This window comes from Gobio gobio (assembly GCF_949357685.1).
Source record: "Gobio gobio genome assembly, chromosome: 6".
Lineage (NCBI taxonomy): Eukaryota > Metazoa > Chordata > Actinopteri > Cypriniformes > Gobionidae > Gobio > Gobio gobio.
In genome coordinates this window covers 34,522,430-34,548,393 of record NC_137102.1, presented here as the reverse complement: position 1 = coordinate 34,548,393, position 25,964 = coordinate 34,522,430, and the positions used below count along the sequence as shown (strand labels likewise).

Below are 25,964 nucleotides of genomic sequence, written 5' to 3'. Positions count from 1 at the left end.
GCCTTGGCCACCCATGACCCTGTCGGCAGTTCACCACTGTTCCTTCTTTGGACCACTTTTGATAGATGCTGACCACTGCACCCCAGGAACACCCCACAGGAGCTGCAGTTTTGGACATGCTCTGACCCTGTCTAGCCATCACAATTTGGCCCTTGTCAAACTTGCTCAAATCCTTATGCTTGCCCATTTTTCCTGCTTCTAGCTTTGACAAGAAAATGTTCAATAGCTGCCTAATATATCCCACCAACAGGTGCCCTGATGAAGAGATAATCACTTTACAGTGTTATTCACTTCACCTGTCAGTGGTCATAATGTTATACCTGATCGGAGTAGACAGAGAAAGAGAGAGATGTTGCACATGTCTACTGTTGTTAAATCATTCTTCATTATATACTTGAGGATTATTATTAATATTTTTTAATGGTCTGACTGTTATATGGGTCACAGTCTGTGAAGAGAATAAAAGCTAGTCGGTGAACCACTGAACTCAACTGACAAGCCGAGCATGATATCATCCCATATCAGTCATTTCAAATCCTGGGGAATATTTGCCACCAAATTCACCATAGCAGAATCTCCACATAAATCAACTACAAAGCCAGTCTTGGTTTGCAACAGATGAAGCTTACAGAAACTTTTAGAAAGCATGTCCTTTTTATTAAAGTGACTGTCAAATATTTCACCACAAGCAATTCAGAACAAAGGTCAGAAGGCAGGCAACATTCATAAACACGAGCCACTGAAGCCAGAAAGACAAGGCAAACAAATCCAAAAGAGTACTCTATCTTAAAGGAACACGCCTACTTTTTGGGACTTTAGCTTATTCACCGTATCCCCCAGAGTTAGATAAGTTCATACAGTTCTCATCTCTGTGCGTGCATTAACTCTGTCTGACACTAGCCTAGCTTAGCACAAAGACTGGAGGTAAACGGCTTCAGCTAGCCTAATGCTCAATAAGTGATAAAATAATGCCAAAATATTCCTATTTACATGCTGTGATGTGTATAGGAACTTTGTGCCGTACCATGAGTGCAGCGGCGCAATGATATTACGCAGCGCCTGAAAATAGACTAACATCCATCAACATAACCAACGTGACAACCTGCTTGCACAGAGAGCGTGCTGGGAACTAATTTCAGGCGCTGCGTAATATCATTGCGCCGCTGCACCCATGGTAAGGCCATGGTTAATTGATTATTACGCAGGAATGAGAGTATAGTTCCTGCCATATCGGCCTAGAAAATCGCAACTTCTAAATTTTCCGTCGGTCTTAGTACACGATTTAACTATACACATCACAACATGTAAATAGGAAAATGTTGCCGTTATTTTGTCACTTATTGAGCAGCAGGCTAGCTGGAGCCGTTTACCTTCAGTCTTTGGGCTAAGCTAGGCTATTGGTGGGTGCGTCAGACAGAGTTAATGCACGAACGGAGATGAGAATGAAAAATGCTCTTCTTATTTAGTATTTTTTTCTTGTTTCCAGTCAAAATATCTAAAAAAATCTTAAATCAAGTAGCATTTACTAGATAAGTAAAATGACAAGATATTTGTTCTTGTTTTCTGGCGAAAAATAAAAAAGTGCGTTTTTGCTTAAAACAAGCAAAATGATCCGCTAATGGGGTGAGAAAAATAATCTTATTTCTGTTTGGGACAGAAACAAAAAACAAGATTTCAACCAGAAACAAGATTATTTTTCTCACCCCATTGGCAGATAATTTTGCTTGTTTTAAGCAAAAACTCACTTAATTTTTATTTTCAAGAAAACAAACAAAAAATATCTTATGTAATTTTACTTATCTAGTAAATGCATCTTGATTTAAGAAGTTTTAGATATTTAGACTAGAAACAAGACAAAAATACCAAGTAAGAAGAGCATTTTGTGCAGTGTATGGACTTATCTAACTCTGGGGGATACAGTGAATAAGCTTAAGTCCCCAAAAGTCGGCGTGTTCCTTTAAGAGTATTACAGGCAAGATACAGATGATTGTGAATATGACAATAGTGGTAAGAATGTTCAGGCTCTAGAAACACATGACAAAAGAAGCAAATCAGCTAATAGGAAATAGCAAACTTCCTGTTCAATGTCAGGCTTGAGTGAGGTGAGGGCTCCATCTGGTGGTGTAAAGGGGAATTTAAAGGCACATTTATTACATGGTTCCACTTTATATATAAACCAGTACAGGTTAATTAAATATAAAACGACAACAATTAATGCTTCCATCAAGGCAGGAATCAACAGTATTACAATAAAGTTAAAATGAAGATACTAATGTTCATTTGAAGTAAATTTGTTCTCTGTGCTGATTGCATGCTGCTTTCTTTTGCTGGTAATTGTATATATGGCTAGAAACACTAAAACTACATATTAGCTGCTTGTTTATTAGTATATTAAGTGACTCATTTACATGATTAATATACCCTATACAAGCATAAACTAACACATTTCAAGCTTGATTGATTTTTGCAATAAAAACAAATTATACTTAAATCATTTTGCAGTACTGAAGAGCTATGGTTTACAAAATGACACTTGATTCATTAAAGATAAATACACTGGGTAACACTTTACAATAAGGTCACACGTTGACGTTAGTTAATGCATCAATTAACATTAACAATGAGCAATACATTTGTTATAGCACTTATTAATCTTTGTAAACGTTATTTAATAAAAAAAATCAACTATTCACTGTTAATTCATGTCAGCTCAGGTCCATTAAATAATATTTACAGATATAACTTTTGATTTTAATAATATATTAGTAAATGTTGAAATTAACATGAACTAAGATTAACAAATGCTTAAGAAGTTTCCATCGTAAGTTCATGTCAACTAATGTAGTTAACTAATGTTAAGAAATGGAACCTTATTGTGAAATTTTACCATACACTGATATCTGTATAGTTGATAAATGCTACCACGTGCAAATAATAATAATATTTAGAATAGTTCTATTCACTAATATAAAAGTTCACCTACAAAAATTTCTTCTGAATACTTTGACCTCTCTTAAATATCCTAAATGGAATTTTGGTGGGGTGGGGGGATCCATCCAAGAGTTTAACTTCAAGGTGATTCTTGCTCACTTCCTCAACTTTGGGCAAGCCTTTTTTAAATGTTTCCCTAGACTACCATATCGGCTGAAAGTCTTCCCACATGAAGGGCAAAGGTACGGCTTCTCTCCAGTGTGCACTCGCTCGTGTACTTTCAGGCCTGATGACTGGGTGAAACTCTTGTCACAATGTGAACACTTGTAAGGTTTTTCTCCAGTATGGATTCGTTCATGCACTTTCAATTCTGCAGCTCTAGCAAAGGTTTTCCCACAGTCCAAGCACACGTAGGGTTTCTCACCAATATGTGTTTTCTGATGGTCTTTAAAACCATGCAGCCACAGAAAACTCTTCCCACAAAAAGAACACACGTAACGTCTTTCATCTTCATGAATCCTCATGTGTGTCTTTAAGTGAACGGCCAGAAAAAACTTCTTGTCACACCGCTCACAGCTAAATGGTCTTTCTCCAGTGTGAGACAGCAGGTGAGTTTTGAGATTACATGCTTCTGAAAATCTCCTGCCACACTCAGAGCACTGGTGTAATTTCTCTCCAGAATGAACCTTCATGTGAACTTTTAGGGTGCTCTGCTGTGTAAAACTCTTCCCACACAACATGCATTTGAAAGGCCTCTCTCCTGTGTGAGTTTTCGCGTGTTCCCTAAGAACTTCTTTTTGTTTGTAACTCTTTCCGCACTGAGGGCAGGTAAAAGGCCTCTCTCTAGAGTGAATTCTTATGTGCCTCTTAAGCTCTCCTGAACTTGGGAAACTCTTTCGACATTGACGACAAGTGAAAGGCCTCTCACCTGTGTGGATTCTTATGTGCCTCTTAAGGCCTCCTGAATTTGTGAAACTCTTGCTACACTGAGGGCAGCTAAAAGGCCTCTCACCTGTATGAATCCTAAAGTGATCCTTTAGGCTTCCTTTGCATGTGAAACTCTTTGCACACTGAGGGCACGTGTACGGCCTCTCACCTGTGTGAATTACCATGTGAACCTCAAGGTGTCCTTTACGTGTGAAACTCTTTCCACACTGAGAGCAGGTGAAAGAGCTTTTCTGTGAAACGTTCTTTTCAGTCTCTGAGCAACTTGACGACTTTTCCCCAATTATTAAATTATGATGCTTTTCCTTCACCCCATTCAGTTCTTGACTTGCATCTTTCACTTCCATCGGGTCTAAAATGAACATAGTGAACAACAAAAAAACAATTTAAGTACAACAAATAAAACAAGCCGGTTAAAAACTAAACAAAATAATCACATATAGATTGACATTTGATGTGTTCCATCAAATCAGGATGATAACTGATATATAAATATTAAGGCTGTCAAAATGAACGCGTAAACACATGCAATTAATTTTTTCAGTTTAACGCGTTAAAAATATTTAAATCTTGGTCTTTTTGCTAGCGTTACATTGTATGACCATGCAAATGCTTTAAAACCATTCAAGCATGACAAGACACAAAAGAGAAGGCAGTGCGGTACTGGTGCACTGTGAATCTCCTGTCTGAGTGACACACACTCGTGCGCACAGAAAGCTGCTTCAGACAGCGCTTGAACGGACGAAAACACACAATATTATGCCAAAATGCACGTTTTGCCTATTATCCTCGCAAGCACAAAATGAGTTTAATGAAGTCTTAAATGAAAGTAAAGAGTTGTGAGAAAATGGGGTGCTGCAGACCATAAAGTGACAGCAGCCTTTAAGTTTTAATACGAAACTCAAACAATAAATAGCGTTTTGGCGCACTTAATGTGACATAACAGTTAAAGCCAGAGCCATTGAAACAGAGTTGCGACATGCTTTCATCTCCGGGCGGCGCACACAGTCACGTGGTTCATGGAGCTCTCAGTAGTTCTAAACAAACCAGCGCTGTCAATGCATTTGAATTGCTTAAGAGGATAGACAACAGCTTCACTATACAGGTATTTGCAGCAATTTTTGGTAAACAGTACAGCATAGTGTGCGTTGATTATTACGTCAATCATATTTACAGTTTCATTTTATTATGGAGAGTGATGGAGATGCAACATAGTTAACATTAATGTTTTTTCTTGTATTCAGCCCTCAGGTATTCCTTACTAATTGGTCACACTCATACTCATTGGTTGACTCACACCTTAACTATTTTTCAATTAAATAAAGGTTCTATTTTAGCTTAATAATATTTATTGAATATTTTGAGTAGATATTTTGGTACTAAATACTATTTGCAATAATTATGGTCCATTAATAACCACTTAAAACATTTTTCTTCTAATATTTGTATTATTTTGATTAAAATTAGTGTAGTATTTAAGGTTAGAATAGAACTAAAGTCATTTTGTGGCTGGAAAAATAATAATTTCCATTTGTAATGCCATTACCCACTAGGTGCCTGTATGGCTCTTTAATAAATATACATGTAGGCCTATCTAGTCTAGTTGCTCAAAAAAGTATTGCAGATCATAACTGCTTACTTATTTTTAGGTTTTGCATTTGAATACATATTTAGACAAGATCAAACACAAGATTTCTGTAAATGTGAAATTTTAAAATGTTAACAATAACTTACATCCTAATATTTTTTATGATAGGCTACTTATATAAGCACACACAAGTGAATATTAATGAATGTTAGCAAATATAATTTAACCCAAGATTTTTCCTTATATGTACAGTAGGCTATATACATTTGAATTGATAATGAATCAAGATCGAAATCGATATTTGTGCCCCACCCGGTCTGACATGGAACAACAGCATTAATATACTTTGATGGAGGTTTGTTGTATTGTATTGGTATTTTATAGGGGCGCCAGTGGTTCATGTAGGTTGTCTACAAACCGGAAGGTTGGTGGTTCAATCCCCAGTTCCACCTGACCAAGTGTCGAGGTGTCCATGAGCAAGACACCTAACCCCAGCTGCTACAGACGAGCTGGATGGTGCTTTGCATGGCTGACACCGCCGTCGGTGTATGAATGAGTGAGTGAATGTGAGGCAGTATGTAAAGCGCTTTGGATGGCCATGGGTCTGTTGAAAGCGCTATAAAAATGCAGTCCATTTTTAATTTTACCATTTTTGTTACATAAATGTTCACAATTTATTAACCAATAATGATCACTAACCTCTTTGTTCCTCAGTATCTTCATCTTTCATTCTGCATGCTTCTGCATCACTCATGTCTTCACTTTCCTCTTTAACAACCTCCATCATTACAGTATGTCAGGTAGAGCAGTCACAACTGAACACTTTCGCGTCTTCGTCACGTTCAGGATGATAATATAAATGCAAAGGAAAATAAAAGACGAAATATATCAATCTGTTCCATATAAGGATGCATTTCACTAGAAAAATAGCCCTATAAGTTACGATATTTACAAGAACTCAACAAATAAAGCATTACAATAGTACATTCGAGAATATAACCTATTAGATCTAATTATCGAGAACAATAATGTCGCTAGGATACTTTTGTAAAGCATAAATCTCTCTTTGAACGTTTAATGTCGTTTTATGCACCTTGCATGCATATTATTCCGTTCAAAAACAAACCTTTGCTCGGCCGATTTTCAGCAGACCTGGCGCAGCTCTGATGACGTCACGTCTGTGACAAGCGATACAAGTTTTTTCTGTAACCTTTATAACGGCGGTTAGCGCACTTAAAACAGTGCATTGCCGCCACCATCTGTTAGCGAAACCTAGAGATAGAGGAAGACAGTAAAATAACAAAAAAAATAATAAAAAGAAGAGTATTCGATTATAATAATAAAGTGGCACAGAGCGGGGCACAGCCTAACACCTTTTTGACGTTCTCAGTTTGTGTAAATCCGCTTGAGGTTCAAAGTATTGTGAGTGTGAGAATTGAAATGTGACAACATACCCCATACCATATGAACGCTTAAAATGTTAGATCTAATAAAAAAATACAAAACATTTATATATAGGCTATAAAAGTGTAGGCCTATACAGAAAAGTATATATATATATATATATATATATATATATATATATATATATATATATATATATATATATATATATATATATATATATATATATATATATATATATACATACACACACACACACACACACACACACACACACACACACACGCACACACACACACACACACACACACACATATACACAAATGACAAAAACTAAAGTATTTGTCAATAAAATACAATTATCAACTTTTTCATATAAATAATGGCATTTTTAATTGCATTTATTAAAAATCAACTTTGATAAAGTTTGACAACAAACACCCCAAAACACAGCTAAAGCCTACATCATAGTTCAAAACATAACAATAATTGATCATTTCTGAACATTGTCTTTATTCACCTTTTTTCTCATGGTTTCTCAATAGAATTCATAAAAGTATAGAATAGAATAGCGTAGTTCTAATAGGGGCTCATTATAACGCAGTGTGACAACATGCCCCACCTGCACAACTGGGATTTACACCCGGCTCATGTCTTCTGCTGGTTAGAACTATCTTAACTGTTAAATAACAGATATAAGATTAAAATAATATCAAATTTGTCTATTTTTAAATTTATACAAGATGAAAAATTGATTAAGAAATGTACTTTTGCTACGGTTAAATGAATGTTCAGTGATATCGTCCAAAGATTTTTAAAATTTCTCTATATTATGTTGATATGGCAACTAACACTCAGTTTCGTTATGCTGGCATGCGTGGAAAGTTTTAAACCATGTGTGTTATAACTACCTGCATTAGTTTATGCCCCTAAAGCTTCAGATGGAGCTAGAAGATGCTGATCAGAAGGACACAATCTGTAAACTGAACTGCTTTCCTAGCTAACAGTGGATGATCTTCTGGGGCCAGTTGTTCAAAACATTTAGTCTGGATCAAAATTATCTGGATTTGGAATCCCATGTTTTGCTATCCAGGATCAGGTAATCCATTTACTTTTGTGCCGGTTTTTCAAAGCAAAATTGGTTTGGATCACCCTGATCCAGGTACACACCTTTTCAGATGACGAAATCTGGATTACTAGCTCTACGGAGCCCCTAAAGGGACATGGTGATGGAAAAAATATGAGTTGGAAAAAAAACTCATATCAAATGCTTTTGCGTTCTCTAAGAAAAGTTTTGCGTAGCGTTCACCCGAGAAACCTTTCGTTCGCTCGCAAATAATGGTTAATCTCTTATAATTGATAAGAAGTAAAACGTTTTAAAACACACTTTAAATTTAATATAATATTTTTGTTTGATATCTACAGCTGTTTGGGGATTATTTTATGGCGGCTAAATCTTTTTTTACTTTGACTGTAGGCTACCAAGGCTTAATAGGTAGCCTATGTCTACTTCTAATTTATTACTTTAACATTAGCCTAACTAATCAAGAGCAAAATAAGATAATATGTGTTTGTATTATATGATACTTTTTTTTATTTAAAATTTTTTTTTTACCAGTTTTAACGTTTTACTACATTTTCTTCCTGGAATCCACCTTGAAATCCTACTTTTGCTACGGTAGGATTGATCCCCTGTTGGGTCCCCTGATCCCCTGTTGGGATCAGGATGATCCTGTTTTTTTGGATCAAAGTTATCTAAATCCTACTGACAAGTTTTGAACAACACAAACTGAAGGTTTGATCCAGATTAAAACTAGGATTGGATTCTGTGATCTAATCTGATTTCAGATTTCTTCTTTCCCTTTTGAACAACCCATTTACAAGATTTGGTCCATTCCGATAACCAAAATCCGATCAGTTTACCTTTGAACAACTGGCCCCTGGTGCTGTTGCTAAATGATACAGCAATGAAAACAGTTTTTTTTTTTTTAAATATATATATATATATAAAATAAACATTGCATTAAAAAAAGAAACTACTAAATAAACTTTAAAGTGAAAGTATTTATTATGCATTTGTTTTTGTACAAAAATTAAAGTGATGCTAGCACATCAAGTCTCTGATCAGCCTGCCATCTCTGAAGTCTATTGGGTTATTGTGTTCAAATTTGGCCTTCACCAGTAGGCTAGATTAAATTATGGAGAAGGAGATTTTTCAGTGAAGGAAGGCAGCCTTTGTCCCCAATAAATAATTAATCATACTCTAACAGCACAGAGGGAATGAGATTATATATATATTCTGTGAAAGGCATAATCTCTTCCTACAGGTAATTATGCATCATGTATAAACCCTGGCCATTTTCTAAATTTGGAAACATAGTTATATAGTGGATAAAAGTAACAATTTGTAATTTATTGTATAACCATTGGATTATTAGACAAATTATTACATCACTATCCATATTCTGAAACCACATGATGTTATTTTACTATTAGCATTAATATTAACAATAATTTTCTGATGGAACTTATACTTCCGTTCACACTTCCGATGATATTTCTATGTATTAATAATTAAAATGTTGTAGTTCTACATCTAAATACATAACACCATCTCATAGAATTTAATTACAAACATACCGACAAACATCATACCTCTAATGAGATTATTTACAAGGACTTCCATAAAACTGCGGAGGTGTACATTCCTGTGAAAAAAAATAAATGTATGAGATGATGTCAAGCTGTAGAAATTTTCTGACGGGAGGTAATGATTGCTGTGTATCATGACAATGCTTTTAAAGTCATGCATATTCCTTCACGCCCATTAAATTCTCATGAAAAGGACAAGTATGCACTAAAAACCTCTGAAGCTCAATGACTTTTGCATTAAATAAATTTCTTCTTCTTTGCTTTCACTATTTCTTAAAGGGATAGTTCACCCAAAAATGAAAATTCTGTCATCATTTACTCACCCTCAAGTTGTTACAAACCTGTATGAGTTTCTTTGTTCTGCTGAAAACAAAAGAAGATATTTTGAAGGATGTTTGTAACCAAGCAGAGAGAGCAACCATTGACTACCATAGTAGGGGAAAAATACTATGGTAGTCAATGGTTGCTCTCTCTGCTCTGTTACAAACATTCTTCAAAATATCTTATTTTGTGTTCAGCAGAATAAAGAAACTCATGCAGGTTTGTAACAACTTGAGGGTGAGTAAATGATGACAGAATTTTTATTTTCGGGTGAACTATCCCTTTAAGTGCCTCGCTGTTCAGACTTTCAATCATTGCCTTCTCATTCTAGACAATGACTGAAACTTTGTATAGTTAGCACTTCTTGTGTTATTGCCCCCTTAAGATTAATAATTGTATTCCTCATTTGTAAATCGCTTCAGTCTGCTAAATAAATAAATGTGTAAAAAGAAAAGTACATCTAAAAGGAAAAGTGAGACTTCCGGTCGGAACATCGCCAGGATGGCCGCATAACGAGAGAGCTCCCGGTTGAACCAGAGAAATTAGAGAAATTTCCCCCATACAAACCAAATAAATAATTTCATAAAAACATAGACAAGGGGGCAAGAACCATAACACCACTTAGAGCAATACAAATCGTCCGAAGGCAGGGGTGAAAAAGACGTGTTACAACAACATTAGCAACGAACAGGTTTAAGCTAGCAAACAACGTGGAGGAATGGCTGACTTGGAGCTGATTCTGCAAGAACTAAGAGAGTTTCGCCAAGAAAATAAAGAACAATTAGAGACAATAAAAGAAGAAATTGTGAAGGTGAATGCCAGATTGGACGAGGCAGAAGGGCGAATTGAAAAAGCAGAAGAGAGGATCCAAAATACTGAGGAAGTTATCACGGCTATGCTAAAGCTGCACACTAAGATGGAGGACAAGCTGCTGGATCTGGAAAGTCGCTCCAGACGCGATAATATAAGGATTTACGGGGTGCCGGAGGAAGCCGAAAAGGAATCAACAACGATGGTTTCGTTCGTGGAAGATTTATTACATGGAGGTCTCGCGTTAACAGAGGACATGCCCGACCTGCAGATTGAAAGAGCCCACCGGTCCCTGGGACCGAAGCCACCGGTGGATGCGCCGCCACGCTCCATCATAATTAAGTTCTTAAGTTTTAAAACAAAAGAGTCAATACTCCGCAAAGCATGGCAGAGGAAAGGGTTTACCTGGCAAGAAAACCACATAAACCTGGATCACGACTATCCACCTCTGATACTCAAAAAACGAAGAGAATACACAGAGATCCGCAAAGTGCTGAAGGAAAGCAAAGTTCCATTCCAGACCCTCTTCCCGGCCAGGCTGCGTGTGAGACACGACGATGGATCCAAAATCTACGACACTATAGAGGAGGCATCAGAGGACCTGCAGAGAAGAGGCTACACCGTGACAACCACCAGACCTCCGGAGACACTCATGGAGCAGGTGCAGCGGTTATCATGGACCAGAGTGGACAGACGAGCGAGGAAGGACACACTCAAAGCTGGGCGGGAAGCATCCTACAGGGAGAAGCTCAGAACCTTCAGGAGAACATCACCGACCCCCTCCGGGACCTAAAGGATTTAACCCAAAGCTTGAGGACGGCGGAGTTAATTGGGAAATTCTCTTGAACTATAGTGTAATTAAAGTTGGAATTTTGTGACAGGATTGACTGGTTCGTTCGGAACAAATTTTTTCAACTTTGATACTTTTTCTTATTTTTGTTTATATTTTTTTTTCTTATCATCATTATTTGTATGATTTCATTATGCGACTGCTGCAGGTAAGGGCCTCTCCCTCCGGATCGAGGAGGGGGATTTTTCCCTTCGAGCCACCTTGTGAGGCTCAAAAGGGTCAGGTTAACAGACCCCTACATAGGAAGTCACACGGACAAATTGTGTTCACTGTTATGTTCATTATTATGTTAGTCGTTCATTTCCTGCCGGTTCTTGCAGGGAGGGGGAAGCGCACCAGGTTTCTAAGCGGGATGAAGGAGGGAATCACATAGATGCAAAACATGTCTTTAAAGATAGCATCATTTAATATAAACGGAATACACAGTCCAGTAAAGAGGGGGAAAATCTTATCAAAATTAAAGAAGGATAGAATTCAGATAGCATTCTTGCAAGAATCACATCTCGGTGACTCTGAACATGCCAAATTGAACAAATCAGGATTTAAACATGTTTACTTTTCTTCCCATGGATCGGGAAGGAGGAGAGGGGTGGCGACTCTGATATCCGGCACGGTAAATTATGAACACATATCAGAACATAAGGATAGCGAAGGCAGATTTGTTATGGTTACGGGCAAAATAGAAGGAATTGTGATGAGTCTCCTTAACGTGTATGTCCCCCCGGGCAGTGACTGGTCCTTTTATAAACATATAATCGATCTAATGACAACAAAAAGTCAAGGGATATTAATATGTGGCGGAGATTTTAATATCCGGCTAAACCCGAAAATTGACTCATCAAACGGGAAATCTGGCGCCAAAAACATTAGTAGACGATTAAATACTTGGATGCGTGAAGTGGGGATCATGGATGTGTGGCGCGAGATAAACCCGACAAGCCGAGATTACTCACACTACTCATACGCTCACAATGTCTACTCACGCATAGATTACTTTTTTATGCTTAAAGGAGATTTTTGTAGGGTGGAAAATTGTGAAATAAAAACTAGCACTATTTCAGACCATAGTCCCATTTATATGTCAGTCCACATGAATAATAAAAGGAAATCCACTCTCTGGAGACTGAACTCAAACATTCTGAATAATCCAGTTACTAAGGGTAAATTGAAAAACGAAATTCGACTTTACTTAGATAATAATGATAATGAAGAAGTGACTCCACCTATTCTCTGGGATGCATTAAAAGCGGTGATTAGGGGTAAAATAATAGCTATATCCTCATATGAAAAGAAAATAAAAAGAATAAAACTTGAAAAGTTGGAGGAAGATTTGAAGCGACATCAGAAAGAACATGCAAAGTCTCTCAAGGATGACGACAAACATAAGATAAAAAAATTAAAAAAAGAAATAGATGAAATAAACACTCAGGAAATTAAAAAAAAACTCCTTTTCACAAAGCAACAATACTATGAGGTAGGTGGAAAATCACTGAAACTATTATCATATAGGTTAAGAAAACAACAAGCGGATAGAATTATACACAAAATAAGAAACTCTGCAACAAATGAAATAGAAACTAGTCTGGAAAAAATCCAACAATGCTTTCTAAAATACTATAAGACATTATATTCCCAGCCACAGAAAGGCAACGACAATCAGATCGATGCTTTTTTGGCCCAGATCAACCTCCCACAGATCACTGATGAACAAAATAGAAAATTAATATCTAAAATAACAAAAGAAGAAATTCAATCAGCAATCAAGAGAATGAAAGGGGGGAAGTCTCCAGGGACAGACGGTTTTCCCACAGAATGGTACAAAGCAATGCAGGACCAACTAATTCCAACACTATTAAAAACATTTAATTGGGTTTTGGAAAATAAAAATATCCCCCCCTCATGGAGGGAGGCAATGATCTCGGTCATACCTAAAGAGGGGAAAGACAAATTGGATTGTGGGAATTACCGCCCTGTAAGTCTTTTAAATAATGACTATAAACTATTCACCTCAATATTATCTAAAAGAATTGAACTGATATTACCAATATTAATACATAAGGACCAGACTGGCTTTGTTAGACAAAGACAGACCCAGGATAACATCAGGAAAACACTACACGTTATGAGACAAATCACACAACAAAAACTGGAGACACTGATATTAAGTTTGGACGCAGAGAAAGCATTCGACTCTGTGAGGTGGTCATTTTTATATAAAGTACTTTCGAAATTTGGCTTCCATACGACTATAATTGACACATTTGCAGCTCTATACAATAAACCAACAGCTAGAATCAAAATCAATGGTGATCTAACCAATTCATTTATTCTGGAGAGAGGAACGAGACAAGGGTGTTGTGCGTCGCCGCTCCTCTTTGCCCTGTTTATAGAACCCATGAGTCAACTGATTAGGCAGAGGCCGGATATAAAAGGGGTAATGGTGAATTCTAGAGAGCAAAAACTGGCCCTATTTGCTGACGATTTATTGATAAGTATAACACAACCTACTCAGACACTCCCAAAACTTATGAAATTACTAGAGGAATTCGGTTTCATTTCGGGTTATAAAATTAATATCAACAAAACTCAAATATTAAAATTTAACTATGACCCACCAACCTCGATTAAGACCATGTACAATTGGAAATGGGATGCGGACTCTATTAAATATTTGGGTGTTTTATTACCTAGGGACCTCTCAAAACTGTATGACATCAACTACGGCCCATTAAATTCAAAGATTGAATCTGATATACATAGATGGAATGTTATTCCCTTTTTGAATTTAAGTTCCCGGATAGAGTCAATCAGGATGAATATTCTTCCACGAATGCTATACCTCTTTCAGTGTCTGCCAACCAAAATACCATCTAAACAGTTCTTAGAATGGGACAGATTAATAGCAAGGTATTTGTGGCAAGGGAAGAAGGCCAGAATTAAATTTAAGACACTGCAATTAAGAAAAGAGAAGGGTGGAATGGGCCTTCCTTGCTTACAGGATTACTACCATGCAGCCCAATTGAGACCCTTAGTCTGCCTGTGCTCACCAACATATACGGCAACATGGAAAGAAATAGAAAGTACGATGTTAAATGGAATCCCAATAACAGCTCTAATAAGTGATAACAAATTACTAGAAGAACAAGACATCCCAGATGATTCTATATCAGGCAGCTTTCTGAAGTCCTGGCAGGCAATAGACAAAATGTGCAGATTAGGAGAAACATCTAAAATGATGAGATGGTGTGCCTACGATTCAGATTTTGCACCAAACAAAATCGATGGCAGATTTAAGATATGGATCTCAAAAGGTTTAACTACTTATCATTCATTTATTCACAAAGGGGCATTCCAGAGTTTTGAAACCCAACAGAAAGATTACGGACTGGGAAATGAAGATTTTTTTAGGTACCTGCAAGTAAGACATTACTTTAATGAAAATCTTAAAGGGATGTCAGGAACAACTGATTCAGGTTTTCTGGAAGTATTTTTATCATTAACTAAACCCAGACCAAGCAACAAAATTATTTCCAAATTATACAATGCTATACAATTATCTAAAAAAGAAAATACAGAATATATAAAGAAAAAATGGGAAAGGGAGGTAAACGTGGAGATCACACAGGAGAGTTGGGGAGAAATATGCCAGTTACAATGGTTATCAACCGGGTCAAACACATGGCGGGAGTTCTGCTGGAAAAACATTGTACGATTTTTTATCACACCCATCCAGAAAAGATATCAAGGAAGTGGAGATGCTTGTTGGAGACTTTGTGGATTTAATGGAGCTAACCACTTCCATATCTTTTGGGACTGCCAGACAATAAGACCTTACTGGGAAGAGATCCATAAACATATAAACAATATATTTAATGTAAACATTCCATTTAAATGTGAAACTGTGTATTTGGGCAATCTAGAGTTTGAAACATGGAACATTAATGATAAAAAACTGCTGGCAATACTATTGGCAGCAAGTAAGAAATCTGTTACAAGGAAATGGTTAAAAGTAGACCCACCCACCATCGATGAATGGATTGAAATTGTCTATGAGATTTATGTTATGGAAAAGATATCCTTTTCCCTCAAAGTTGAAAAAGAAAAATTTTATAAAATTTGGACTAAATGGACTGAATATGTAAAACCAATTAGATCTGATTTCATTTGAATATACTGGTGCTTTGTGTAGACCTGCCCTCTTTATATGTGATGTTTTAATTATGTGAAATGGTGCGCATTCCGGTTCTGTTCTGTTTAGTTAATGTTCTTAACTGGAATAAGTAGTGGTCCGTAAAAGAAAATCTCAGAAGGGCAATATGGACAATTTATCTAAAATATCTGAATCCATCCCTACTTATGTACTTGAACAACTAAAGCTGTAATTCATGTATGTGATGGGAATTTGCCTTTCTAAATAAAAAGATAATTTAAAAAAAAAAAAAAAAAAAAAAAAAAAAAAAGGAAAAGTGAATCAGTGAATTGGTAAAAGTACTTCTACAATCCAAGCACACGTAGGTTTCTCACCAATATGTGTTTTCTGATGGCCACAAAAAAATCTTCCCACATAAAAGGGAGAGAAAAGGATGCATTTGATTGGCTGTGAGTTAGTCAGATGTCTCAATGTACACATGTACACTTTCACATAAAATTGTTCCACCTTAACTATATGTTTGTTTTCTTTCCATGATTTTTGCAGATAAAAACAGTAGGAATACTGAAATTTCCTTAGACCCTCTTCACCCACACAAGTTGACTGGTTAAGCTTACTAAAACATTTTTTAGCTTACTTAATTTTTTTAAATTATTTAATTTAAAGTATTTTCAGTTCTTCTCTGAAGAACTATGAGGACCAAAATTACATTTTAAAGATATGATAAGAGGAAATAAGAATGAATAACATGCTTATATTGGCATTGTTTGACCAAGGCATTTGCAAAACAGTAATAATTGAGAATATTGCTATTCTCTTAAAGCATCCCTACACATTTTGTAGCATTTCACAGAAATACACTTTGTCCTCCCTTAATATTTGTCTCTGTCTAAATATCCAAAAAATGCTTTTTGGATGATATTCTGCCCAAGAATTTGACTTAAAGGTAGAGCTGCACGATTAATCATTTAAAGACCACAATCTTGATTCAAACACCAAAGCGATCTGCGTTTGTGTTGCCGCTGAGCCAGAGAGAGCAGTTGTCATGTATAGGTATGAAACAGCTTCACAGTCTTTTCAAACACACAGTATCATTATTTGTGTGTCGCAAATATCCAAATAATCACAGAAGTACTGGGATAAAAGTCTATAGTTTGGAAATAAACACTGAAGTCTATGGAAGCGAACAAAATAGAGTTTGACTGTTAAAAATGTATTTGTCATTGAATCATTCAGTCAAGAGATTCGTTCAAAAAGGCTGATTCATCCAGTAATAAACAAGTGAAGTATTTTTGAGCGGGCCATTGAATCATTCATTCAAATCGATTTTTAAAGATAATTCATTCAAATTAATTAAACATTTCAACTAGAATGCAGCAATTAACATTTTGTCAGAACCTCTAGTAAATTACATGTTATTTTGTTTAGTTGTCTAGTCAGAATCGTGATCTCCATTTGAAAAAAAAAATTATATAGAATCGGGCAGCTCTACTTCAAGGTGAACTTTGCTCAGTTTCTCAACTTTGGGCAAGCATTTTTTAAATGTTTCCCTAGATTTCCATATCGGCTGAAAGTCTTCCCACATGAAGGGCAGAGGTACGGCTTCTCTCCAGTGTGCACTCGCTCGTGAATTTTCAAGGCTCCTGACTGAGTGAAACTCTTATCACAATGTGAACACTTGTAAGGCTTTTCTCCAGTATGGATTCGTTCATGAACTTTCAGTTCACCGGCTCTAGTAAAATTGCTTCCGCATTCCAAGCACACATACGGTTTCTCACCAATATGTGTTTTCTGATGGTCTTTAAACCCATTAAGCCACAAAAAACTCTTCCCACAAAAAGAACACACGTAACGTCTTTCATCTTCATGAATCCTCATGTGTGTCTTTAAGTGAACGGCCAGAAAAAACTTCTTATCACACCGCTCACAGCTAAATGGTCTTTCTCCAGTGTGAGACAGCAGGTGAGTTTTGAGATTTCCAGCTTCTGCAAATCTCCTGCCACACTCAGAGCACTGGTGTAATTTCTCTCCAGAATGAACCTTCATGTGCCTTTTCAAGCTTCTTTGATGTGTGAAACTCTTCCCACACAACATGCATGCAAAAAGCTTCTCTCCGGAATGAATTTTGGTGTGTTCCTTAAGTCCTTCCTTTTGCGTGAAACTCTTTCCGCACTGAGGGCAGGTAAAAGGCCTCTCACCAGAGTGAATTCGCAAGTGCCTCTTAAGGTCTCCTGAACTTGTGAAGCACTTTTCGCACTGAGAGCATGTGAACGGCTTCTCTCCAGTGTGAATTCTTATGTGCCTCTTAAGGTCTTCTTGACGTGCAAAACTCCATCCACACTGAGGGCATGTGAAAGGCTTCTCTCCAGAGTGGATTTTGAAGTGATCCTTTAGGCTTCCTTTGCATGTGAAACTCTTCCCACACTGAGGGCACGTGTATGGCCTCTCACCTGTGTGAATGATCATGTGAATCTTCAGGTGTCCTTTGCGTGTGAAACTCTTTCCACACTGAGAGCAAGTGAAAGTGCTTTTGTCTTCTGTTCTCTGAGCTGTTTCTTGTGAAAGATTATTATCACTCCGTGACCAACTACAAGATTGTTCTCCATTTATGAAATGATGAGATACCTCATACGGATCTTCCTCCCCTTCATTCAGTTCTTGATGTTCCTCTTTCACTTCTATCAGGCCTAAAACATTTTTAATTGTCCAAATCAATTCAAGAATGACAAATTGTAATGCAATCTAACAATTTCCCAGCTAAGAGGGAACATTCTCAGAACTCAAAGTTATGAACAAACGTTCTTCCTGTAACGTTAATAGAATGTTTGTACAAAGTTATCTGGTCTTTAATAGGTTTCTCAAAATGCTCGCACAAAAACATAAAATAAATATATATATATTTTTTTAGTTTGTCTCATTTTTTTTATGTTGCTAAGCGTTTCAGAATGATCAATCAAATGTAACGTTTTAAAACATGTTTGCAAATTTATGAATGTAATATTCCCTTAAAAAAACAGTTCATCCAAAAATGGAGATTCTGTCATTAATGACTCACCCTCATGTCGTTTTAAACCCGTTAGAATTCATCTTCCAACACAAATGAAGATCTTTTTGATGAAATCTGAGAGCTTTCTGTCCCTCCATAGATGTGCTGCACAACACACGAGAATGAACCTCATTGGTTTTTGCAGAATTTTAAATGTGCTGCATAACATGAGAATGAACCTCATTGGTTTTTGTAGAAGCTCAAAACGTGCTGCGTAACACACGAGAATGAACCTCATTGGTTCTTGTGGAAGCTCAAAGTGCTGCGTAACACAAAAGAATTAACCTCATTGGTTCTTGTGGAAGCTTGAACGTGCAGCATAACGCACGAGAATGAACCTCATTGGGTTTTGCTGAAGCTCAAACGTGCTGTGCAACACAAGAATGAACCTCATTGGGTCTTGCTGAAGCTCAAAACATGCTGCCTAACACAAGAATGAACCTTATTGGTTCTTGTGGAAGCTCAAAGTGCTGCGTAACACATGAGAATGAACCTCATTGGGTTTTGCTGAAGCTCAAACGTGCTGTGTAACACAAGAATGAACCTCATTGGGTCTTGCTGAAGCTCAAACTCAAAAGTCTGAGCACGCGTAACACACGAGAATGAACCTCATTGGCTCTTGCAGAATCTTGAACGTGCTGAATAACGCACGAGAATGAACCTCATTGGGTCTTGCTGAGGCTCAAACGTGCTGTGTAACACAAGAATGAACCTCATTGGGTCTTGCTGAAGCTCAAAACATGCTGCCTAACACAAGAATGAACCTCATTGGTTCTTGTGGAAGCTCAAAGTGCTGCGTAACACACGAATGAACCTCATTGGTTCTTGCTGAGGCTCAAACATGCTGCGTAACATGAGAATGAACCTCATTGTTTCTTGCAGAAGCTCAAGTGTGCTGTGTAACACGAGAATTAGCCTAATTGGTTCTTGCAGAAGCTCAAACTTGCTGTGTAACACGTGAATTAACCTTTTTGGTTCTCGCTGAAGTTAAAATGTGGTGTGTAACATGAGAAAGAACCTCATTGGTTCTTGCAAAAGTTCAAACGTGCTGCATAACACGAGGATTAACCTCATTGGTTCTCGCACATCAAGCGAACCAGCTTGAGCTTCCATTTACCACAACTGGGGCACGTTCAAAGCTCAAACCGGTGCGCAACGTTTTGCTACGGTTTCCTGTTGAACGTCATGTTTCCTGGAAACGGTTTGTAACGGTGTGCAACGGGTTTGAGATGCGTTTTTTCGTTTGGTGGGTGTGTCAAATATGTCAGCCCAATCAGCAGCAGCATGTATATAAACCACGCGGTATTAAAGAGACAGCTCACACAATGGGTCCAAGTAAAGATGTTTACAAATGTGTCCGCTGCAGCTCGGTATACACAACAATTGAAGATATTAGAAGACATGATTGTCGTAAGAGTATTTTATATATATATATAATCAACATGATGATGTATTTATTTATATATTTAGCTTCATTGCAAGGCAAGTTTATTTATATACCGAATTTCATATATGGTAATTGCTTGACATAAAGTGAGAAAGAAAATACAAGCTATTAAAAAAGTAAGAACTAGAAATAAAATGATTTAAATTAGAATTGATTACCAGGAGATAAAAAAGTTAAATAAATGTGATTGGGGTGTTGTCATTTATTCTGGACAGCAAGGGAAGTGATTGCATGTATTTTGCAGTATTAAACACGTATTTATATCGATTTTATCAGGCTCCGAAAATTCCTCAAAAAGAACACAAAGAATGGCCTTCTCGGCAGCCATAGTTACAACTCTTGCGTCAACAGAACAGGATGTTCAACGCTGCACCGTTGCTGTTTAAAAAACGTTTTGTCGGGGCTGAACGCAGCCCTGATGTGTGAGTTGATGAATGTTTACATGTGAATAAAAGCCTAAATTTAATCTAAAGTGATTGAGTCTCTAAAGAAAATGTTTGGACTAAAATTATTATTACTATTATTATGGAGTTTAAGAATGCAAAAAAATGCTTTTCTTATTTAGTATTTTTGTCTTTTTTCTTGTTTTCTGGGGGGGGGGGGGGGAATCTAAATTAAGTGAGTTTTTGCTTTAAACAAGCTAAATTATCTGCCAATGGGGTAAGAAAAATCTTGTTTCTGATTGAAATCCTGTTTCTGGTTTCTGTCCCACACAGAAATAAGATTACTTTCCTAACCCCATTGGCAGATCATTTTGCTATAGTTTTAAGCAAAAACTCACTTCATTTTTATTTTTTCCCCAGAAAACAAGAAAAAAATATCTTATGTATTTTTACTTATCTAGTAAAATTATCTTGATTTAAGAATTTTAGATATATTTGGACTAAGTAGGAAAAGCATTATTTTATTTTTGCAGTGTAGGCTACGATATATTTATTAACTTTTTGAAGCATCAAAGTGGTAGCTCCATCTGTCTATGGAGGGACAGAAGAAAGATCTTCATTTGTGTTTCTGAAGATGAATGAAAGTCACGGGTTTGGAACGACATGAGGGAGGGTGAGTAATTAATGACAGAAGTTTTATTTTTGGGTGAACTATTCCTTTAACATGTTAAAAAAAATTTTTTAAAACATTTAAAAACTGGATGTTTTGAACATTCTGAGAACATTCAGAAATAAAGTTTTCATAACTTAATGGGAACCTTAGCAAAACGTTCTAAGAACATGCTTTTGTTTGCTGGGTTAATGCCATCTGATCTGTTATGATCACTTAGATGCATTTTGTAACTTTTTCACTAAAACGTGCCATTTCATTTTACAGCTCCTGTGAACTAGGCTATTTAAGAATTTGTTCAATGTCAGCAGTGAAAAATCAATAATGATCACCAACCTCTTTGTTCCTCAGCATCTTCATCTTTCATTCTGCATGCATCTGCATCACTCATGTCTTCTCTCTCCTCTTTAATAAACTCCATCTTTACAGTAATACGTCACTCAGATCTCATCTGGGGTTGTAGCCTACTACTTGTCTGCTTGTACTTTGTCACGTTTGAGATTATGAGAACATTTGAACGGAATGAAGAAGCGAAATAAATCTGCAAAATAAATCCCTGCTCCATAATAACTCACAAATGTTGCGCCATTTGAGAGAGACCAACAGCACTTAACGTTAACAAAAAACATTACAATATCACCTATATGGCGATTATCTACGTTCACAGAACACATTACGCTAAATGCATAATACAGCCATCTTGTTTAAGCACATTTGTAAATAACACGAACTACTTTTGAAGGTTTTGTAACTATTTAAACACCTTAACCGTAAACACAACCCAAATATTACACCAGTCTGATACCGCCGCAGCCCATATGACGTCACCGCGAAAGCAGCAAAATAAAGGTCTAGGAAATAATACAAATTGTTAGTCAGAGGGTCATTTGGTGACATATATTCAAACGCGACAGTGATATTTTGATGTATCGAAGCTATAAGAGCATACAATGTCAATTTAGTAAACTGGTTTTATTTTTCTTTCAGCGTCCTCACTCCATCCAGTAGATGGCGGAAATACATCTATATTCGTTTGCAAACCTCTATAAAATATCAAGAAGAAGGAACGTATCGCCCATTACATTAGAGGAGGAATGCTTTGCAAAGCATTTCCGATCTAGATCGCGATAAAGGATCCGTGTTGTTAACTAGTTTAATGATGTGAAGCGCGAAGGTCAAAACGTAAACAAACGCGGCACGTGCTTTTAGGCTGTAGAAGATGTGTACGAATTAGCATTCAGGCCATTAAATGGCACGAATATTTCCATCTCTGTAAACGTGGCAAAGTCTCCTTATCAAACAAACAGGACAAGTCCAGGTGTAACGTAACAGCTCATATTTGATGTGGTTTGCATCATTTATCGTAATTTTCCTGTTTATTACTGCTTGAAACAATCGGTCTTGTATAAAGGGCTATAGAAATAAATGCTGAGATCTGCCTGACATTCTCATGAGGATGGAGTTTATTAAAGATGTGAGTGATGCAGAAGCATGCAGAGTGAAAGATGAAGACACTGAAGAACAAATAGGTTGGTGAGTTTTCACTAAACAGTGTTAATCAAGTTCAACTAGAGTTGGTTTAGTAAACATGGCAGTAGGAGAGACTGGGGAGGTTTTTTTTGTGGAAAGTGTACCAATCACTCAGCCATATTTCTAAGTTTAACATTTATTTAAAAGGTTTAGTTGTGTTAAAGCTGCAGTCTGTAACTTTTTTTATATTATAAAATATTTTAAATATTTTTTTGAACAAGTACATAACCAGCCAGTGTTCAAAACTATCCTTAGCCCGATTGACAACGGTAAGCTTGTAAAATAAATAATGTGTTATAATTTGAGTGGTACTGGTAGCTTTCTGCGGGAAATTCGTGAATGGCGCTGTTCGTCTTTGTGTCATTACATCACGTCTGTATACATAAAGAAGAGTCTGGCTAGTAGGCTATCGCATGTGAGGATGCTGCAGGTGGTGGGTCATTTATTGCCTTTTCTCACAGCAGCTGGAATAATTAAACTGATCATTCTGATGGTGGATTGTAATCCAGAAAGGTCACATCAGTGACAACTGGATATTCACTTGTAGTCAAAAGCAAAAGATTAGACTGTACAGAGATTGAAATCTACAGGTAACACCAATACACACTAAATACACGTAGTCACCAAATGCTGATGTATAACAATAATAATTTGCACGGTTTGATGTGATATGAGCTAAGCGATTGTTAGATTTAATCACCGTTGTGATTAAATATAACGATCGCTATTGTAATGCTTTTTTTTTCTCAGTTGGTCAGAACAAAACTGGCAAACATGTTACTTACTCGTTCAGATTATATTTTCTAGAGAAATTTCTTATTTTGGTCATACTCCAAGACTCAAATCTGTGATTCCGAAGTACAGTATCCACACCGGTGCGGTGACTGTCAGGCAGCCACACATACTCCTCAAAACATTAGATTAATCCGCGCTGAGGAGCTGTGCCGATGCACAGCCCATGTGTAGATGATAATTCTGTTAATAGTTAAATGACTGCAATTGCAGGTTTCAAGCAGAGATGGCGACAAAGAGGCAAAACTTACAGACTGCAGCTTTAAATTGGAGATAAATGCAGGTGCACGTACACTTTCTGTCGAATAAAAACCTACTATTATGACATCAAATTATAGCACAGAAGTGAAATATCACTTGCAACATCTGATGGTTATGTATTCGATTTCATCCCTGTAGTTTCACCGGTCACCTACTAAAATAATATTGTTGAATAATATGAGGAAAGATACTGCAAGGATCATTAATTTGTATAGCCAAGCATCATTCATCACATCAAAGATCTGATAAAAATAGATCGTTGACGGCTGTTGCTTTCTGCCATTATGCTTGGATGCATGGTTATTTTTGGTTTCACCTTTTGTGAATTTTTTTTTAAACGTATACTGTGTTTGTTTTAGATTTGGTGCAAGTGAAAGAAGAAAGTCAAGTGAATGACACTGAGGAGAAATATCTGTATCAGGAAGCTCACAGTTTCAGAAGTGGAGAAGAAGCATTTAGTTGCTCAGAATTGAAAAAGAATCTCTCACAAGAACCTACGTTGAGAACAGAAGCTAACAGTTGTTTCATCTGCCCTGAGTGTGGGAAGAGTTTCACACATAAAGGACACTTCAACGAACACATCAAAATTCACTCCGGAGTGAAGCCTTTCAACTGCCCTCATTGTGAAAAGAGTTTCACATGTAAAGGACACCTCAAAAGGCACATACGGATTCACACTGGAGAGAGGCCGTACACGTGCAATCAGTGTGGGAAGAGTTTCAAATGTGCAACGAACCTCAAAGATCACCAGCGCTCGCACTCTGGAGAAAGGGCATTTAAATGTGATCAGTGTGGTAAACTTTTTATTTTGGCATCAAACCTAAAGGCTCACATGAAAATTCATACAAATGAGAAGCCTTATGTGTGTGCTGTGTGTGGAAAGGGTTTTTTGCGCTTGGGTTGTTTTAATGATCATCAGAAAATCCACACTGGCGAGAGAGCTCATATATGTTTTGAGTGTGGGGACACTTTTACTAGGTCTAGTGCCTTGAAGCAGCACCAAAAAATCCACACGGGAGAAAAACCTTACAAGTGCTCATATTGCGGAAAGGGTTTCACTCATTCTGGAGCCCTGAAAAGACACGAGCGAGTGCACACTGGAGAAAGGCCGTATCACTGCGCTGCATGTGGGAGGAGTTTCACCCAATCCAGTGATCTACAGAACCATATAAGAAAGCCTTGTCCAATGTTGTCACACATTGAACAAAGTTCATCTTCGGTTGCAGTTTAAACAGTGAGAAGTTCAGAAAAACACAGTTTCTGCAGTTGTGCTGAATAAGCTGTCCTTCTGTATAACAACTAGTTTTAACAAAGCAAACTTTTTAGAAAAGTAAGGTGTTTTGTCACCGTCAAATGCCACAAGTTTGTAGGAACTTCTGTGATGGGAGTAGAAATACTACTAATTGTTTTGTAATTGCACCACTATTCTTTCCTTCCATTGGTCTTAGCTACTCCACTGGAATAAATCAATCATTCTGGCTGAAAATTTTAAAGAAATAAGGTTATTTTGGTGGTCATTCCGTTTTTCTAACTTTCTAGCTTTGGAATGGGGTCATATTTGAATAGCCTGTCTCGTACTGTATCTTATATTTGAAGACGTATAGTGTGACTATATGCCATTTCCAAAAATAAAAGAGGTACACTAATCTTCTACTGTGTGTGACTTATGGAACCCTTGTGCAACCTTATGGACATTTTTTTCGGTTTTGTTTTTATTATATTGGCTTTGTTAATGACAACTGCATACATTTTGGCACAGGTGTGTATTTTTATTGAAATTTTCTATTTCACCCACATTTCCTTTAAAAAAAAATCTATTTAGTACCATTTGGAAAAAAAATTCCCCACAGAAACCCATTAAAACTGCAATTTTTAATCCCAGGGCCATTTAACTATAAAATTATGCAATATTTGTTAATAGGCATTCATTCTGTTGGCAAGGCATCAAAATAAAAATGTGTTGGCCTACTATTTAGGGTTTAGTCTACAAAGCAAATATTCGCTTTGTTTCTGTTTTCTGCTTCTGCATATTATAAAGCCAATTGGATAAATTATGCAGCTATAATTGTGTGGGAGTGTTGGTATGGATGTCAAAATGTGGTTTGTATGTGTGCAATAAAACAATTGTGAGTGTGTGCTTGTAATATTTGAGAGAGAAAAACTGCACCCAAACACAATCTTACT

At 36.8% G+C, this 25,964-nt stretch overlaps 2 protein-coding genes across 3 annotated transcripts; one reads left to right on the top strand and one right to left on the bottom strand.

Annotated features, from left to right (window-relative positions):
• Positions 1-1,323: 1,323 nt before the first annotated feature.
• LOC307127981 (uncharacterized protein) lies at positions 1,324-22,017 on the bottom strand. Of its 2 annotated transcripts, XM_079819484.1 has the most exons (4): positions 21,534-22,017; positions 6,591-6,736; positions 6,164-6,295; positions 1,324-4,228 (listed from the first exon to the last, which is right to left on the bottom strand). In XM_079819484.1, the coding sequence occupies exons 3-4, from the start codon at positions 6,249-6,251 to the stop codon at positions 3,087-3,089; spliced, it is 1,230 nt and encodes a 409-aa protein (XP_079675610.1). In that variant the 5' UTR covers positions 6,252-6,295; positions 6,591-6,736; positions 21,534-22,017; the 3' UTR covers positions 1,324-3,086. The 2 variants fall into 2 exon arrangements, with proteins under 2 accessions (XP_079675610.1, XP_079675609.1); XM_079819483.1 differs by lacking the exons at positions 1,324-4,228; positions 6,164-6,295; positions 6,591-6,736 and adding an exon at positions 16,661-18,338.
• A 69-nt stretch (positions 22,018-22,086) lies between these two features.
• LOC307127987 (uncharacterized protein) lies at positions 22,087-25,913 on the top strand. Its single transcript, XM_079819490.1, has 2 exons — positions 22,087-22,726; positions 24,140-25,913. The coding sequence occupies exons 1-2, from the start codon at positions 22,648-22,650 to the stop codon at positions 25,009-25,011; spliced, it is 951 nt and encodes a 316-aa protein (XP_079675616.1). The 5' UTR covers positions 22,087-22,647; the 3' UTR covers positions 25,012-25,913.
• The last annotated feature ends 51 nt before the right edge of the window (positions 25,914-25,964 follow it).

What these genes read in the sequence shown, in the direction of transcription:
- LOC307127981 (XM_079819483.1), bottom strand. Translation starts at nt 21,618, where the DNA reads ATGGAGTTTATTAAAGAGGAGAGAGAAGACATGAGTGATGCAGATGCA. An exon ending in AGATGCTGAGGAACAAAGAG is followed by an intron (nt 18,339 to 21,533) that starts GTTGGTGATCAT and finishes AAAATGTTTTAG; the next exon opens with GCCTGATAGAAGTGAAAGAG.
- LOC307127987 (XM_079819490.1), top strand. Translation starts at nt 22,648, where the DNA reads ATGAGGATGGAGTTTATTAAAGATGTGAGTGATGCAGAAGCATGCAGA. An exon ending in AGACACTGAAGAACAAATAG is followed by an intron (nt 22,727 to 24,139) that starts GTTGGTGAGTTT and finishes TGTTTGTTTTAG; the next exon opens with ATTTGGTGCAAGTGAAAGAA.